This window comes from Pochonia chlamydosporia, chromosome 1, assembly GCF_001653235.2.
Source record: "Pochonia chlamydosporia 170 chromosome 1, whole genome shotgun sequence".
Classification (NCBI taxonomy): Eukaryota; Fungi; Ascomycota; class Sordariomycetes; order Hypocreales; family Clavicipitaceae; genus Pochonia; species Pochonia chlamydosporia.
Window position 1 is genome coordinate 71852 of NC_035790.1, and position 18764 is coordinate 90615.

At 50.2% G+C, this 18764-nt stretch overlaps 5 protein-coding genes across 5 annotated transcripts; 3 read left to right on the forward strand and 2 right to left on the reverse strand.

Annotated features, from left to right (window-relative positions):
• Window positions 1–2803: 2803 nt before the first annotated feature.
• Window positions 2804–3836, forward strand: VFPPC_17446 (beta-lactamase family protein; the record flags this gene model as incomplete). Its single annotated transcript, XM_022429154.1, has 2 exons — window positions 2804–3171; window positions 3227–3836. 2 exons carry the CDS (start codon window positions 2804–2806, stop codon window positions 3834–3836), a joined length of 978 nt encoding a protein of 325 aa, XP_022285829.1.
• A 42-nt stretch (window positions 3837–3878) lies between these two features.
• Window positions 3879–6052, reverse strand: VFPPC_17445 (transposase; the record flags this gene model as incomplete). Its single annotated transcript, XM_022429153.1, has 3 exons — window positions 3879–3884; window positions 3932–5036; window positions 5085–6052. 3 exons carry the CDS (start codon window positions 6050–6052, stop codon window positions 3879–3881), a joined length of 2079 nt encoding a protein of 692 aa, XP_022285830.1.
• A 451-nt stretch (window positions 6053–6503) lies between these two features.
• On the forward strand, window positions 6504–6920 carry VFPPC_17444 (hypothetical protein; the record flags this gene model as incomplete). The annotated part of the gene is made up of 2 exons (XM_022429152.1): window positions 6504–6781; window positions 6914–6920. 2 exons carry the CDS (start codon window positions 6504–6506, stop codon window positions 6918–6920), a joined length of 285 nt encoding a protein of 94 aa, XP_022285831.1.
• Window positions 6921–8816: 1896 nt separating this feature from the next.
• Window positions 8817–11195, reverse strand: VFPPC_17443 (restless-like transposase; the record flags this gene model as incomplete). The annotated part of the gene is made up of 1 exon (XM_022429151.1): window positions 8817–11195. The coding sequence occupies one exon, from the start codon at window positions 11193–11195 to the stop codon at window positions 8817–8819; it is 2379 nt and encodes a 792-aa protein (XP_022285832.1).
• A 75-nt stretch (window positions 11196–11270) lies between these two features.
• VFPPC_12435 (transposase) lies at window positions 11271–16727 on the forward strand (the record flags this gene model as incomplete). The annotated part of the gene is made up of 7 exons (XM_018290316.1): window positions 11271–11321; window positions 11664–12800; window positions 12875–13069; window positions 14204–14943; window positions 15022–15334; window positions 15555–15809; window positions 15909–16727. 7 exons carry the CDS (start codon window positions 11271–11273, stop codon window positions 16725–16727), a joined length of 3510 nt encoding a protein of 1169 aa, XP_018136113.1.
• Window positions 16728–18764: the final 2037 nt, after the last annotated feature.

An 18764-nucleotide genomic window follows, 5' to 3' on the forward strand; every position in this document is an offset into this window, starting at 1 on the left:
GTTCGAGGTTGGGTTTCCTGGCAAGCTCTGCGCAAAGTGCAAGACCAGCGGCAACTACTCCAAAAGCCACCTAGAGCTACTTGTAGCCAGACTTTTACGGCTTCGCAGGGTCTGCCATGTTCCCATACACTACAGCAGCTAGAAGAACAGAGTTGGAGTCTCTCTCTTGAGCATTTCCATCCACATTGGCATTTGAAACGTGATGTCGCTCAGCCGCGGCCGATTTTGGAACCAGAGCAACGGATAAACCAAGTAAAACCGAAACTCACTCAGCCAGTAACAAGCACACGCCGCGAGCCGTGTGGTTTCGAGCGAATTGAGGAAGGACAAAGAGCTCCTAGTAAATGTAGCAGATGCCACACGCTTGGTCATATAATGACCTCAAGAGCGTGCCCCCTAAGGTTTAAAGGGTTAGCACCGCAAATCGCTCAGGCGCCGGAGCCTAAGGCAAAGCTTTCCACTGGCACAAATCCTACAGTGACTCCAAATGCTGTTTTAGTTGATCTTACTGCATGCGATTCGGCAGCAGGGCATGCGACTCCTTCAATTGCTAGGGATACATCGCCTTCTAAAACTCACCAGGGCTTGCTTTCAGTCGTACCGACGTTATTGGTATCTTCACCTCCCGTGCTGGATATGTCAACTGCTTCTGACTATCCCATGATGGCTTCTAACCCGAAGCAGCCTTTACCAACGTCTACGGACAAGGAAGCGCTCCAGAAGGAGCCTTTAATTCGTCAAGCACCTGCGCAACCCCGGCAGCAATACGATTCTCCAGAGGCCATTTATGCGCGATATATCTCCGCAAGAAGTACATGGTATGAGGCGCAACCTGCTGGCAGCATCAGAACCAATCAGCAATATCGGAAGGCCATGGGGCTTCCACAAAGATATAATAGGCAAAGTTATAACTGGTGCCTAGACTACAAACAAATGTCCAAGCGGTGCATCAATACAGCGGGGTCTAGGGAATGGACGAGAGAGGAGATGATGGCGTATTTAGATTGGAGCAAGGCGGAAGACGAACGCATTGAGGCTGTAGTAACAAAAGAGCTGCATAATAGCCCCTTAGCGGGGAAGAGGAGAGGGATGAAAGACATATGGAGAAGCGTAGAAAGGGATAGTAAAGAGCAGCAGGAGTTACACTCAAGGGCGAGTGAGGTAGGCGAGTGTATAGTGGTAAAGCCATAAGTACATCAGCCAAAAAAAAAATTAATATTGTAGCGCAGTACTATACTAGCTAGGTTGTACAATTTGTGGTTAGTTGCTTTTGTCGTTAAAGTTAATTTAGGTATGTTATTCAACGACATCCAGTGCCATCTGCAAGGCGCGTGTTAGATGCGCCAATGAGAAAGCACCCTGAGCGGTGATTAGTCAGTTGCGCGCCCAGGCGCCCAAGGATAAATGGGCGCCCGGGCGCCCATGTATCAGTCGCCTCCTTACCTACCTGGTGGTGAAAGCCCAAATTCCCGAGATGCGCCACTCGCCTTGTACTACCACATCTGGTCTCTAATTCGCCGCGAAATTTAGTTGTGTTCGAGTAAGCGAGACCCCTAGAAACTTCTGGCTGAGATAGCCAGCATCTTCTAGCATAAAAGTCTTACCAGCTGTCCGGCGGTCAGCCAAGGATTGTTGTTGCCTTACGCAGCTGCGCGGGCTGCCACGTAGATGACTCGGCAGGTATCTGGACAATAGGTACGAGAGTACGACAAGCTTGACAAAACAATCAGTCTGTCTCCAACTTGCTACAGATTCTATGCATAACCCTCTGAGCCAGACAAGAGGGGAGGTGAAAGCGCTCTCTGCTCTGCCACTGCCACCACGAAACGAAGCGTGGCGTTCTGACTCGAGAGTTTGTGTCAGCTAGAAAGACGATTCATGTGCTCCTTAGGCGCAGACTTCCTGCGGGCTTGGCTCCGTCACTAGCCCTTGACACTGGCCTCCTCTGCAGACCAAACCCGGCTTGCATCGGAGCGCCACCAACGAGGAGGAGAATATTCTAAGCGACATCATCGACACAGCATTGTATTTGTACAGGGGTATTGATGGGAGTTGTAACTGGCATCCAGGATTATCGAACACAAGGGGCTAGTCATGATGGTCATGTAGGTAGATTACTAGTGAAACGGCCACGACCCGGGGCGTGCACCCTCCATTCACGGCTCAGTTAAAATTGTAATTATACACCAGTGTTGAAAGCATGGGAGGATTCGGCCAACTTTCGGTGTTACTCGAAGAAGCTTACAAGATTCGGAAGTTATCCGTGAAGGCGCAGCAGACGAACATTAGGTGTGACCCAACGCAGCAATATGCAAGCAACTAAAAGATCTTCTCCATAGTATTGTGCGCAATGCCCTTCCTCTACTGTCAAATTCAAGTTTGGCGAAAATCGCTCGCTATCTGTTCTATGTGCTGTACCCAACGAACCGCTCGGAAGCTCATGCTTCCGGAATTTCGACAAGTCGTAGTCGACCCAATATCCGTTCTCATCACTCATATGTCTAGCTCGATTGTCAAAAATGAAGCAGGTAATTCCGAGGCTGATACCTCCTGCCTGCTTCGGCAATGGCAGGATTAACGGAACCGCTGAAATTAAGGGAAATTGAATACGTTACACTGCCAGTTGAGTGGGTAGACTTTCCCTGAAGATGAAGCTGCTACGACGTCCCTGAATTGATCAAATGTGGATAGCCCAGTCTGGTCAAGCCAGTTTAGCTTCTGTCATGAACAATTAGTACAAATAACATCTCTTTCGCTTATGGGAAGTTGAAAGGTCTGAAATGCGTGGCAGACAAAAATCATTATGGACCTCTTTACTTCCGCACAGTTTGGCCCTCGCGTTGAGGGTCTCCTGCAAAAGTTTCATGCTCCCGGCGTCTCCATTGCTATTGTTCAAAACTCCTCTATTGTCTCTGCTGGTTATGGTCTTGTCAACCTTGACCCGCCGAAACCCATGACGGCTGACGTTCTCTTTGACATTGCGTCGGCCTCCAAGTCTCTCACTGCTGCGTCAGTCGCCCTGCTCGTCCACAACGATGGCCATTATCCCCATGTCACGTATGAGGCTACCATGTCCAGCCTCTTGCCGGAGGACTTTGTCATGTCAGATGAAACCTACACTAAGGTCGTCACTGTGGAAGACATGTTGTCTCACCGCACGGGTATTGCACCGTAAGTGTATTCTTACGTATTCGCGAGTTTCTTGTCGTTAATGATTTTTGTTTAGTCATGATGAGTCATATCTTGGCCCTAACTCTCCCCATACAGATAATGCGAAATCCGTGACTCGGAATCTGCGAAATCTGGCTGTTGCGGCACCAATACGCACCAAACACTTGTACTGCAACATGATGTATACCGTTGCAACGCATCTCATCGAGACTGTGGCCTCTCTCAGCTTTGCCGACTTCCTGCAGAGACACTTTTTCAACCCCCTTGGCATGAACTCAACTAATTTGCAGCCAGCACGCGCAAGAGCCAAGGGTCTTGGAGATCGCATCACCCCTGGTTACGTGTGGGACGACGAGACGAAAACCTACAACCGATTCAAAGTTCCTGATGCTCCTGAAGCACAGGGTGCAGGCTCCATCATCACCAGCGTAAATGATTATGTGAAATATGTGAAGGCCATCATGAACCAAGAGGAGCCGTTCACCAAAGACATCTACGAGGGGCTCATTAGGAGTCGCTCACTTTTTGACCCTGACTACAAGCAACGTACGGCTTCAACTTCTTCGATACTCTATGCGGCGGGCTGGGAAGTTACGTTTTACCGAGGCTTCATGATAGTTGGCCACGGTGGGTCAATCGCTGGCGCAGGAACCCGCCACTTCTAGTGATGTGGCCTTGTACAGTACGTGTACGTACAGTACTGTATTTTAGCCCTAGTACCGTACGTACAATGGGGTTGTACAGTACAGTACATACATACAAATTTCCCCTTCCTTTTTGGGCAATAGTGAGCCCTGCCCTTGCACCATTTTTGAGCCTCAAACCTCAGATTCCACCTCAGTGTCAACACCCAATATATCACCCGTCGACTGTAATACACCTCCCACTCAAAATCCTCATTGGTTGAGGCCATCGCGCCGTCCATCCAGACCTTCTTGCCCTGCGCATTCACAAATAACTCGAGATATGAATCTTCGAGTTCTAGCCAGTCCTTCTCCTCAAGATCCGCCCAGCGCTTTTTGTGGGCATACTTCTCGTCCTTGAGACGATCTAACACGCGGTCGTTCATAAAAATGAAGGCCTGCATGTCAGCGTGCACTGGCGTAAGGCGATTCCGAGCTTTTGTATGTATAAAACTAATAGCAGAGAAGCTTCGTTCTGAGGGTACGGAGTTCACAAGTGTGTTCATCACCTTCACAGCTACTCTAGCCAGAATCGAGCCCTGGTTGAGGAGGCACTGCCATGCCATTGCTGGCTTAAAGCCATCGTCGTATACGGCGCTGTGCTTATTAAATAAGCCGTCTGGGCCGCCCGTACGCATTCGGAAGTGTGTGAATTCGGAGAGAGCACGGTGATACTCGTCGTTGTTTTTCAGATGTTTCCGCAAATACTCTTGTACGCGCGCAAAGACGCTAGGTGGCAGTTTCGAATTCGGACCTGTTGTGTCAGGCCGGAGGGCATCAGCGACCCAATGTATATTGTACGTTTGCTTATCAAGCCGTGCTTTGAATATAGCGTCAATATCATCCCACGGAACATCAGGAAACTGATCAGCCTCCCTCATCTCGGCCCACTTGCTTTTGATTTGCAGCCAGCGATTTACAACGTACGCGATTCCCGACTCATCAGCCTCGGAAGCGTGTTGAAAGTCGTTCACAGGCTTTAGCACAGCGATCGCAGTCTCAAGTTTTAGCCAGAAGCTGTTGTCTTTGATGATCCGAACCGCTTCGGGCAGGAGAACGGGGCACCCTTGGGATCGCAGCTCGCCTCGTACATCTTTTCGAATAGACCAGTCTCTGTCAGGGTCTCGAGAACGGAGGAGGGAGAAAAATGAATTGTACTGAGAACCCCAGCGTGTAATTACACTATTTGGTTAGTATGGGGATGTAGCCGACAGACAGCTGGCGAGTTACCTTCTGATCAGCGCGCGAGTTATTCCGTTCCACCTTGTGCGCTGGCACGTTCTCAATCTTTGCAATTGTAATTTAGACCGTGAGAAAAACGTGAGAAGTGTGGTGACGTTATCAAAGAGATCCTCAAAGAATGGAAGGAGAAGGATATCTTTAATTAAGAGCTGAAGGCCGTGAGAATCGCACAGAGAGAAGTTGACATGTGAGAGTTCTGGGAATCTCCCTAGTAAATCGTGTACCGAGCGCATCGTATTTTCGGTATCCGTACAGATAGAGTTGATTCTGGAGAGATCACCGCCGCACAGTTTCTGCATTTCTCTCCATATCAACTTCACCCAGTTCTCTGCTGTGTGCTGTTCGTCTCCCGTATCAAAAGTTTTCCAGTAGAAAGCTGGGCCGTCTGGTATTTGTACCGAGATATTAACGATTCTGTGGCCGGAAACATTATCGGAAGCGTCAAATATTATATTGAACCATTCTGAGCTAGTAATGCGTTGGAAAACCTCGTCAAGGAGTTCCTGATACAAGTCGGGGAGAATTCTCGTGATAGCAGCGCGGCTAGGAGGCTTCCAGCCAGGCTTAATGCGAGTGAAGAAATAATGCCAACGCCGGCTCTCGAACAGGCTGAAGGGGCGGCCGCCAGCGATTACGGCGGCGGCGGCATCATAGGCGAAACTGTTACTCTCGTCTTGCGAGATATGCTGAACTCCGACCTCGGTTATCTTCTTTTGTATAGCTTCAGAATATGGGGGAGGATGTCCAGCTTCATCTTGAGCCTGACGCTCTTGTTGCTGCTTGCCTTGCCATTTCTCACACGCAGCGAGATGCTCTTTAGGCCGCCCAATAGAAGTGGCTGCAAAGTCCTTCTGGCAGTGACGGCATCTGTATCGCTTGCTTTTCTTAGGGTTAGAGCGGCCGAGGTCAATAAACTGTCGCCAAACAAAGGCAGCGTTAGCTTTGGTGGGCGCCATCTTTTTAGCGATACCTTCAATTGGTACAAAATCAGGAGTGCGTTGAGCCAACAGAGCTTTTGTACAGCTCCGTATTTGTACGATGTGACCCACAAATTCCCCTATTTGGAATATCGTACGTACGCAGTACGCGTACGTACTTTTTCTTCTTGTACGTACGTACGTACAACAGTGTTGTACGAAAAGTACAACATCACTAGGGGCCCACTTCTTCCTACCAGAGATCAAGTTTGGCGGTGCTATTTTCAGCAATTCCGGGGGAGGAGGCGTGATCGGTGACATAATCAAGTCGGAGCTGATTGATGAAGCGCTCAAAATTCCTAGGGAGCGACGACTTGATTGGGAGAAACTGTTCGGTGCAGCAGGCGCTGACAGCGCCGGGGATGGTGATCCCAACGTGAAAATACGCCAAGAGCTCTGCCCGGGGATCAAGGATCCAGAGCCACAGACGATGGCCCTCTCCGCCTACACGGGCGAGTACTGGAACGCCGGCTATCACAACATGACCGTTGACATCAGAGACAGGAAGCTCCACATCGATGGCTCAGACCGTTCTTTTGCCTTCCAGATTGAATTCGAGCATGTGTGTAAGCAGACAAGGTATATTGCACACATGATCCTCCAAAATGAAGGAGGCGATAGCCCTCTACGGGCCGAGTTTCAGTTTGATGGTGATATGGCATCTAAAATGGGCCTGTATCTGGAAAATGCGCTGGACGATCTTATTTGGTTTGAAAAAGTCAACTAGAGCACATTCTAGAGGAATTATCAGATTGCAGAGAAAATAATACATTGCTGTACGTCTGAGTGGCAACGAACCTACTTACTGGCTGCTTGTTAACGTGTCTGAGCTAGTCCGAGCTTGTAAGCTTGTGCTCAACTCACAAGAAGCTAAATAGATTGAAGTTTTGAGGTTACACTATGTAATAGTGTGCGCATATCATTTAGTACCTTCTAGGGAATAGCTGTCACCAAGACACTGCATGGTTCTTCCCGAGTCAAGACCGAAAGTCCGACGTCGGTGTGTCCAGTCCAGTGTGCCTGCACGTCGGTGGAACATCATTGGCCGGGGGGACTAGCTTGCGTCAGCCTGTGTTGCAGCCGATGACGGCGAGGCAACGAACGCTGAGGAGTTAAGAATACCCGCAGTAGGAGGTGTGTAACCTGCCATAAGTACTCCGAGCGGAGCGGGTGTGGTGTTCCCATCCGACGTAGAGTGGGCAAACAACTCCCCCGTTCATAAGCCAGTTGTTTGTTACAGTTGATGATCTCTTGTCTTTACTTTTAGCCGCTCTCACAGAATTCGCGTCGAATCGTTCTGGAAAAGGCAATTGATAGGGGCGCCACCCCGAATTGATACGGACGCCAACATCTTAGGGATGCCACAAGAATGGGGTCTCTCATTGGTCTTGGCCCCATAATTGCTAGTGCACTGTGTACTGAATTCTGCCGCGTTCCGAGTAATCATCACGGCACTTCATGCTCTTTCCTTTGAGGGAATCATGTGACCACACATCGTGTAAATGAGTGTCTCACTTCTCACCTCACATGGTGTAAAAAGCTGATCCTGGAATCTTCCGGATCTCCTCAGAAATTGTCATTTTCTGCTTATAAATAATCGTTTTTCCAAAGCACGCAGAGTCGCACTCGAACCTTCCTTTTATTCTGCGTCCAGAATGTCCTCCGCGATTATGAATGCCGCCAACATAAGCCGTCGAAGAGACGTGATTAGTCCGACTAGTGGCTCATGCCAGACACGATCGCATACGTTCTCCAGCGTCTCGTCCACTTCTTCACTTGGCGAGGTTGAAGCAGGCCAATATCATGGTGATGGCGCCAGTGGGATGCCTGCGTCGTGACTAGACCGCCACTTCACCTCTCTCCCTCCACTTCATGATCGCATCACCGAGGATACCCCAGGCATTCGGTGGAGGAAGTCGGACGTATACCTTCGGAACGATTATTGTACATCAGAGTACCGGCCCAGCCAGCGGCTGCAACACGTCCAGACGCTTATACCGGAGCGAGTCAAGCGTGCGTGCATCAATCAATCCGGCTTAAGAGAGCAGGCATCGCAAACTGTAGCTGAAGAGACAATTCTTCCGTCTGGCCATCATGGAGGAAGTGACGGACACTTAGCGAGACCACTGACCTTAGCTCACGAAACCCGAGTTGGCGGGACACACGAGAGGCAAACGCAGGCACAGGCGATTGTTCCGCATTTAGCCACTGCTAAGCTTCCAGCCGTACCAACCCGGACCGAGTCACAATCTGAACAGCACGACTTGTCTGATGCCAGCTCCAGGTCCAATACTGCCGAGTCAATTCCCAATCCGCTCATTCCTGGAGAGCTCGCTCCGTCAGTTGCCGCCCTCTTCGCACAGGTAAACAGCTTTGCGAAGGCTCACGGTTTTGGTGTTGTCAAGGCCCATAGTATGGTTCGACCTGGACGATGGAGTCGATGCGTCTTCCAATGCGATCGATATGGGATGCCACGGCCAGGAAGGGGTGCAGGCCTCCGGAGACGAAAATCCCGAAAGTCCGGGTGCTTGTGGAAGATCGTCGCCGAGGCTTTACCTGAGAACGACTTCCAGTCAGGGTGGCGATCAATTCAATTCCATCAATTTCGCCTTCACGTTGAGTTGAGTTGACAGCTTACTCAGCATTTCACCCGTGGAGTTGAACCACCGCATCTCCAAGTTGAATTGATGGCGTTGAATTGAAAGAGGTTGAACTGCATACACATGCGGAGCTCCACAACACCCTACTCCCAAGCACCGCGGCCGTCCTCCTCCGCCTGCCATATAATACTCTCCCCAATCTCTCCTGATACATCAATCAACGTATCCGCTGCGTCGATTAGGCCATTGCGCACCCACGACCTAAGTGTTTGTGTTATCCCTATCGTGCTAGCTTCCAATCGTGTCCGCAGCGGTGAAACCATTTGCCCAGCAACACTAAACAAACGCTCGCACTCCGCGGACATAGGTGGCACTGATAGCAAGTCGAGAGCCATTCGCGACAGCCGAGGGTAATCTTTCCGTCTCCCCCACCAATATTGTACGACATCAGTGACCAGAGGGTCGTTCTTAACGTCAGGGCTCGACAGCCAGTGGTCATATTCATCATGGTCTACGTTCTGCGAGTTTTCCAAAGATGAAGACCTGCCTGACAGCGACGAGGTCCGGTAAGCTCGATGTCTCTCAAGTGCACTCATTACCTTTAAACGCTTCAGCGGAGGCTCTTCATCGGGCATCGTAAGTATCGGTAGTGTTTTGTACTCTTCGTCCCATAACTTCCTTACCGTTCTCTTCGCCTCCTGAAGCCACAGCAGCTGTGCTTTGTTGGTCCAGGAATTCTCGAAATATGCCCAACGAGAGACCGGATTTAGAATGGCGGCAGCATAGTATGCCGGCGTCTCGTCCAGCTTTGTATAGTACTCGTTCAACTTGTCCCACCCTAGGTTGATGTTTATCTTGAAGTGTTCAGGGTCTGGGTAGTTTGCTGCTGTTGCTTTCCACTCTTCTAGACTGTCCATCAGGAATTCGTATGTTGACGCAACGTCCCACATCTTGCCGTATGCCTCGATACGGCCGCCTTTGCGCACCCGGCTCTGGGCGTCGCCTTCAAGCATCCGGAGTGCCTCCTCGAAATCAAGGAGCACCTTGTCCATTAACTCAATGACTTTCCAATCTTTCTCGCTCAGGAGACTCTCCTCTCGGAGACAGAGGGGTATCTCTTCCCTCCTTCTCACCCCATTGCGACAACCCTTTCTGAATTCCAGCGTGACCTTCTCAACTAGGTCTTCGAGAAACGGTCGCAACATGAGACCGCGCCGGATCATGTAGAGAGTCGACAGCCAACGAGTTTGGTTATCGAGGACAACATCAACAGGCTTCTTTGCTTGAATTTTCAGGTTGTCTGAATGCTGAAAGAACTCCTCCTGCAGCGCACGGAGATGGTATGTCAGCTTGTCGGATCGATGGATCCAGTGGACCAGATTGTGGAGTTTTCCGACCGGCCCCTTCTTTCGCCAGATTTCGTGTTGGGCCGCATCTACACCAGGTCCCCCATCCACCTCTGCTTCCAATGCCTCGGCCTTGTGCCCAAACAATAGAGCCTTAACCACCAAATTGAGGACGTGGCCGAAGCATCTCACCCTGCGCTTCTTCGGATCAATACCCAGCGCCTCTGCAATCTGTTCCGTTGCAGTGTCCATATTGCCGGCATTGTCAAGCGTAATATACCCCACCCGGTCGAGTATCTCATAGCTCTCTAGGATCTCGAGGATCTGAGCCGCAATGTTCTCTCCGGAGTGCGAAACCTTCAGCTCTGGCAGGCCTAGGACGAGCTTGGAAGGGGCACCATTTTTATCAACATAAAAACAGACAATCCCATAGAGAGCATGCCGGTTCCTTGAACGCCAGCCATCAAATGCAATATGGATCTGACCTGGGAAGCTCTTCAGGTGGTCCACTATGCGTGACTTTTGTTGGAGATGAAGGTCGACAATTCGCCTTCGAACAGTATCGTGGGAGATATGTGCATTTGTCGCTGCAACCGATGGGTTAAGGTATTCAAATATGCGCCGAAGCCTAGAGTGCTCGGGTTGGCGGAAGGAGATGTTGGCATCGACTACCCACTCCAGAAGCAGCCTCTGAAAATGGCTTTTGTCGAAGCGTTGAATCAGAGCGTTGGCGATGGATTGCTCCTTAGGGTCAGAAGCGTCGAGATTCAGCATCTCGACGATATTTCTTGAAGGGGTCTTCTCCTTCAGCCAATTCCCAGTCGCAGGCTGCCTCTTCCCCGACTCGTCTACAAGTCTGTGCTCCCTAAATAGATGCTTCTCGATGTTCTGTGTACCAACGGCAGAGAAGTCTGATGTCTTGGGCTTCGGCATTTGGAGGCAAGGCCTGCAAACCCATTTCCTCTTTGTGTGCGAATCGCGAGCTTGAATGTCGAACCCATGCTGCCAGATCCACGAGGTCTGTCTGCCAGCACGTTCAGAAACCGTAAAGCCTGGGAACTTGCTCCACGGCAAAAGTTTCCAATCTTCTGGTAAAGCATCCGGGTTAATTAGCGGCGCGCTGGATGTGCCGCAGTCCGAAGTCCGTCGGCGCTTAACAGTTACGTTTGCGTCCATTTAGATCGCAGCAACAGAATTGTTTTGAAGGCCGTCACTACGCGCGATGACAAGCCGAGACGCGTTGGAGACAAAATGTATGATAAGTACTGGATACAAGCTGTATACGCAAATGCACTGGGGTTAGTATGTACTGGGGACATCACCTGGCGGGCGGCTCTTTCAGCAGGTGCTACCCTGAACTACGGCCACTCTACCGCCAGTTTCAACAGATTGTCAACGTTGAAGCCATCTAGGTGGAATTGAGTCCATCAATACGAAGGGAAGATTGAATTGATTGAATTGATGCACGTGACTTCCACTTCCACAAAATTGAAAAAGTTGAGTTGACGGTGGAATTGATCGCCAGCCTGCTTCCAGTGGACTCTACGACACTTCACAAAAGTGGAACATCATCAACATAACCATAGGTCTAGCTCAGATGCGGCCGCCCACCCTGTGCATCGGCGGCTAACGAGTCCCGTGAAGGCGGCGGTTCGGTCCACTAGTCGACGGGTTGGCATCCGTGCACGAGATATTGGTGGAATCATCCGAGACCCATTCCCGGATTCAGTTTACACAGCAAGAGACATTTACAATGCAAGAGCCCGGCCTAACAGAGAGAACTTGGGCGGCTATAGTTCCACGGCGGCATTGATCAAGTTATTCGACGATAAGGGGATCCCTTACATCGCGGAGTGGGCCAGCGATGAGCCGAGCCGTTTGGTGGGGTTGGTATGGACATTCCTTTACTGTCTCCAGATGTGGAAGCGATTCTCCGAGGTTATTAGTTTTGACAACACATACAACACAAACCGCTTCAAGCTGCCCCTTTTCCAAGTTACAGGACAAACCTGCTTGGGAACTGTGTTTAATGCTGCATTCGGCTTGATCGACAACGAGAGGCTTGAAGGGTTCCAGTTCCTTGCAAAGGGCATTACTACGCTCCTAAGGCGAAACGGTATCCGAGTGCCTGATGTTGTTATTACCGACTTTGACAATCAGATGAAGAAGGCCCTCGAGTTTGAGTTTCCGGTCGCCCAGCAGCAGCTGTGTATCCACCATATCAACTCCAATGTGATGCTACAGTCCAAACGGAGGTGGGTGTATTCCGCTAAGGACAAGGGCACCGGGGAAGAAAGTAGCTCGGACGATCCCGATGCTACCCTGAACCAACGCGATCAGCAGGCCGTACGTGCATCTGCAAGGCAAGAGGAGCCAGTCGCCCTAGACAACTTACATCAGCCCGTACCCCACGATTACAACGGAGTGCTCGTGCTGTGGAAGCTGGTGGTGTTTGCTGAGACAGAAGAGGACCATGAGAAGGCCTGGGAGTGCCTCTGCCGGCAGTTCGGTGACCAGAGAGCGATCCTCGCGTATCTGTATAGTACATATATGCCAGTAAGGGCGCAATGGGCCCGATGCTTCATTCGAAAGTACCGCAATTTCGGCATTCGAGTGACTTCTGGCACAGAGGCCAGCAACAACAACATAAAGAGCTATCTGTTGAACGGAATGAGCCATTTATACCGACTTGTTGAAGCAATTCAGGGTATGCTAGAAGACCAGGAGAGGGAGTTCCGCCAGGCCTGTGCCCAGGATGAAGTGTTGACGGCGCGAGAGCACGTGGGGCACGGCTCAGAATATCTGGGCGAGCTTCCTTACGTGGTGTCTAAGAAGGCACTCTCTTTGATCATCAGGAGCATCGCAAGGCACTGAAAGGCATCCCAAGCTCGTCCAAGCCTTGGCCGGATGATGTTGGAACTTGCGGCGACGAGTGCAATGTTTCTTTTGAGCTCGGTGTGCCTTGCCACCACACAATCTATGCGAAGCTTACAACGGCGACGCCTCTGACGAAGTGGGATGTCCACCCGCGATGGCATCTGAGAGAGCCGGTAAGCCGAGACGTGTACCGCCGAATCTTGGACCCAAAGATCGCCACAAGTCTTCGCGGGCGACCAAAAAACACCCCTCAACCTGTACCAGCACGCATGGCGGCAAAGGTTGATGATGAAACGCGCAATCGTCGTACTTTAGACATTCGGACCCCAAGCAGTCAGCCGAAGCGCCGCGGCCGACCAAGGGGAAGTCAAAATAAGACAACCTTGGCTCGCGTCGCAGGCGAGGGTGCCCAGACATCTAAAACCCAGTCGAACGAAAGAGGGCCAATGCCGCTCGGGTGTGGAAACACAACTGGTATACGGGCAAGTGGCCGGAGAACTCAACCAAGTGTGCGAAGACGAATGTCTCAGTGGGAGCTATCAGTTGGTGAGGCGATAGGATCTTGCGCCGAAGGCGGACTTGTAAAATCCCTGACACGTACACGGGCACCGCGAAGGTGCAGCAAGTGCCACACAGTTGGCCATGTCAAGTCCTCGAAGGTCTGCCCTTGGCAACGATCAGAACCACTCGCTGAATCAGAATTTGGCAACGGTCTGGAGATAAACGCCATCGTAGATAAGGTGCTGGACGAAATACACACAGACGAAAGGCAAGAGGAAGGTTGCATAATAGTCATACCGTAACGTAGCTGCCCAAATTTTAGCAACCTCTGATGAAATTGTTACTTCATTCTTGGCGATGTTTTAGGGTCGTGGACTGTATGTTCAACGTCGCAACGAAACACCCATGGCCCCATAGATAGAAGAGGCGCATTACTTCTTTAGAACAGCATATGACCAAAGTAGGCAGGCTGGGCCCTCTGCGTGGTATGGCATCATGTTCAACTCTTTGTAGGCGCACCAGAGCTCATTTAATTGTGCATCATTGGCTTCACTGTTAAGGCTGTTTGAAACTTTTGACCACACCGCCTTTGATGGGTCAACTTACGCTTTCAACCAATGAGAGACCCCATTCTTGTGGCATCCCTAAGATGTTGGCGTCCGTATCAATTCGGGGTGGCGCCCCTATCAATTGCCGTCCAGGCTCTTCTCTGGAGCTCAGCTTTATGCCCTCTATAAAGAAGCGGCGTTTTGTTTTCACGTAAACCCTATACCAAGTAGCCGGGATGGTGCTGACCTGCCTTGCAGCCTCAATCCGGACGTGCCTTCTTCGGCGAAACCACTCCTGACGGGCGTAAGACAATTGTTGAGATTACCAAAACTGGTTTAAAAACAGTCCTTCCTAGCGACTTCAGCGCAGAAAATAGCGTCTATGGATACGGCGGTGCAATTTTCGATGTGTTGCCTGATAACCGCATTATTTTCTCCAATCGAGACAACACCATCCTTCTGCTGAACCCGGACTCAGGAGCCGTTTCCCTATTAGTAGAAAGCACAGTTCTGCACTACGGAAGCTTCTCTGCCAATGCATCATTGCCCTGGGTTCTCGCAATTGAAGAAGATCGCACGGACAGTACCTCGCAGGGAGCTCAGAACTTCATTGCAGCTATCAACGTCGACACAGGCGAGGTTAAGAGGGTGGTGACAGGGGCAGATTTTTACTTCCAGCCGCGGTTCAGCGCAGATGGAACACGGCTCTCATGGACCCAATACAACCGCCCGGAGCTTCCATACACAGACGCGAAGCTGCACTGGGCAGACTGGTCCCAAGATGGCGCTGTCACAAACGTGCGCCTGATTACGGGAGAGAACCGCGAAAGTGTTGCAGAGCCTCGATGGGGCCCCGATGGGTCTCTCTTCTTTGCAAAGGAGATCGGCTCGTATCGCCAACTATTCAGAATACCTTCTGGTAGCGGAGAGCAGTTTCCTATCAAGCTGGCCGGCTTGGAAAGCGCGGAGTTCTCATTTGCTAGCCACTCTGAACCGATGTAAGGGCTCTATGCTGCATTCCATACACCAATATCCTCCTTAGGCGATGGGACCGAAACTGACATCGAAGAAAACAGTAATACGTATGCTATCCTCACAAAAGACCGCGTATTGGCCACGCCAATCATAAATGGGGTGAATCATGTGATATCGATTGATATAACTACGGGCGAGTGGCAGCTGGTTGCCAACCCAGAGACTATTTGCCAAGTCCTGCGTGATTCGGTGTGCAGGTACGACGATACATCTGCGCTCGTAATTGGCGCAGGCACGATCAATGGCAACACAGTCCATCGCATTGACGCAATCAGGCCAGAGCTGAGCAAGGTCATCCGGAAGTCAATGGATGAAACCTTGCCGACAAGTCTGTTTGCGGCGGGTAGTGATGTTGTACTTTTCGTACAACACTGTTGTACGTACGTACGTACAAGAAGAAAAAGTACGTACGCGTACTGCGTACGTACGATATTCCAAATAGGGGAATTTGTGGGTCACATCGTACAAATACGGAGCTGTACAAAAGCTCTGTTGGCTCAACGCACTCCTGATTTTGTACCAATTGAAGGTATCGCTAAAAAGATGGCGCCCACCAAAGCTAACCCTAAAAAAGCGCTGGGCGGATCTTGAGGAGAAGGACTGGCTAGAACTCGAAGATTCATATCTCGAGTTATTTGTGAATGCGCAGGGCAAGAAGGTCTGGATGGACGGCGCGATGGCCTCAACCAATGAGGATTTTGAGTGGGAGGTGTATTACAGTCGACGGGTGATATATTGGGTGTTGACACTGAGGTGGAATCTGAGGTTTGAGGCTCAAAAATGGTGCAAGGGCAGGGCTCACTATTGCCCAAAAAGGAAGGGGAAATTTGTATGTATGTACTGTACTGTACAACCCCATTGTACGTACGGTACTAGGGCTAAAATACAGTACTGTACGTACACGTACTGTACAAGGCCACATCACTAGTTTGCGCGGCCAGAGTCAATACACATCCGCTCCAAGGACTTGCCGGCTCGGGACATTCATGGTTTCATATGGATGCCTCATAACCCGACTTACAAGGCTCCAGAAAGCGAACTGCCCCCGCTCATTATCCAGACACACGGCGGACCAACGAGCCATGCGGGCTGCGGCCTCATGCTACCAATACAATACTTCACCTCAAGAGGCTATGCGTACGTGGAACTGAACTACACAGGATCAACAGGGTACGGTAGAGAATACAGGCAGGCTCTGTTTGGCAATTGGGGGGTTTTAGACAGAGACGATGTCGTCGAGTTGGCTGACCACCTAGTCGCCTCTGGACGAGTGCGAATCGGAGCAGTCGGTGTGACCGGTGCAAGCGCAGGAGGCTACATCACGCTGCAAGTGCTTTCGAAGTACTCGGAGAAATTTGCTGGCGGTGTTTGCCTTTGTGGAGTAAGTGACTTGGAGACGCTTGATAAGGACACTCACAAAATTGAGTCGGACTCTGTGCCTGCTTTGGTTTTGCACAATCCCGCCGCGGTCGGGACGGAGAAGCTTCAGACCTACCGTGAGCGCAGCGCCCTATACAACGCCAAAGGAATAATATCACCACTGCTGCTAATACATGGTCAAGACGATACCTCTGTCCCTATCGAACAGGCACGCAAGATTTATCAAGCAATGGCAAAACACATGGCGGACGTGAAGCTGATAGAGGTCCCAGAAGAGGGACACATGTTGTCAAGGCCAGCTACAGTACGACTACTGATCGCAGAGGAAGAAAAGTGGTGGAGAAAAACTCTACTAAGACTTAGCTAATACATATATTATTCAAAGTTGCGCATCTGTCTTCTGTCAGCGAGAGCTTTTGTCGATGTGAGGCTGGAAAGCTGGAGGGCGGGTCAAGTAAGGCGAAATTAGACAGAGTCGCTAAGACCGACATATTCATTTATTATGGTGCTCTGACCAAGGCCGCTTTGTGCCGGACCACTCTTGATGTGCTTGCTGTCCAGGCCGGCAAGCAATCTCTCTGAGCTAGTGGGCACAGCTTAGTGCATAGCTCCCAGCTTAATAGATGTGTCTGTCCATCCAATTCGTCTCCCTGCGACTTCTGTGACGTCCGGCCATTGGCCGCAAAATCAATAGCAGCAGTTACAGCCTCAGGCAAAGAGTATTTTCATTGACGTCCCGGTATTGACATTGGAATCTTGAATGTTCCACTCCGACTAAGTGTTACGTAAAAGTCAGCCGCAGTGCTTCACCAACCGCATGAGAGGGTGCTATTGACCGGGCGCCTTTCCCTCACTCACGGCATGGTATAAGAGAACACAGGTCGCTAAGTTCTGAGCCGAGGAGCTTTAAACACGTTGGCGGGAAACTCGGCAAGCATCTGACGAAAGCATTGTGTCAGCTATCACGACTTCAAGATGGGGCAAGTCATTGCTTTTTACAATGCCGCGACGCCGCATTGCATCATCAACGACTCCTGGTCTTGAGATCGTATCAGACATGGTTACTTGTTGCAGCTTTGCCGCTTCCGCGAAGCTGCTCACAAGACAAATACCTGCATTCGCTCCCTTCTTTCATTTGTTCTTCAGATAATTCTCGGTCAATAGAATTGGCGCCTTCGGCGCCATTATACTCGATCTTTGTGGACCCCACAATAGTCTGACGCATTGTTTAAGGCGGTCAAGCATGCCTAGCCAGCAAGTAGTCCTGGTCACCATGCCTGTCAGAATGGCGTAACGCCATCTACAAGCACGTCTGGGTTGCTGCAGCTGCCGAGCCTTACGTGCCCAACTAGGAAGGTTAAGACCCGAACAATGACTCCCTTGTCCCAAGAACCTATCGGATTCCTCTCCATTACACCGTTTGCGCATTGTGGTCGTGCGACCCTAAGTCTGAAGGCGTTTGTTAAGTTCGATCGAAAACAAAGTCCAAAAGACTACCTAGACGCACATTGTTGTTATCAGCATTGCTTTTTCCTTTTTTCAATGTAGAGTCGTCAAACACGACGAATTAGATCGATACTGGTTTCGCTTACGAGTTCCCTTTTTCGCCATGCTCATGATCCGGCTCTACTACGACATCAAGCTCTCATTTTCATACCACTATTTCTCTGAACATCAGCATTTATAGATCTTTAGGCAGTTATGCCGCTGCTAATACTCGCCTATAGCTGCTAACATCTACCGACAACTATGAATATCTTTTGACTGTCAAATATATTGGAGATCGCCACTATATTGTGACGATGCTTCCTTGATTATGTTGCAAAACTTTAGATCTGTTGATACCTTGTAGCCTTGTGGCCCTTGGGGGTTCTTATCCGTTCACACAACTGGTTCTTTCTCTCAGCCCGTATAATGCGTGAGAGTGCTCATAGCTCCGCTTGAATGAGTGTGGGTACGACGACTTCGGCATTTTCACGTGTTCTGCGGAAGTAATGACAACACAATGGTTTGTTCAATCTATGTGCACATGGACTGGAAGAGGCAACGATTTTTGTCACAGTTTTCTCATACCCTGTACGGAGGATCGTTGTTAGGCTGTCCGGAAATCTCAACTCTCCCCTGTAAAAATTTGTCAGATTCTCAACCACCACAAGATCATAGATATCAGAAACTTGAAAGGCTGGCCAACCACCTGAATTGTCAGGTGGTTGGGGTACCTACTCCAGTGAAGATAAAAGACCTCAATCCCTCTGACTAAATGAGGGGGGACAGACAAGGAGAACAATGAAAAAGTACTTTGAAGATAAAACCCTCTACGTGATATGTGCCACCGTATTTCTGACAATAGCTTAAGTCAGAGCTTTCCTTAGGAATCTCTTTTTCTCCTTGTAGACAATCGCTT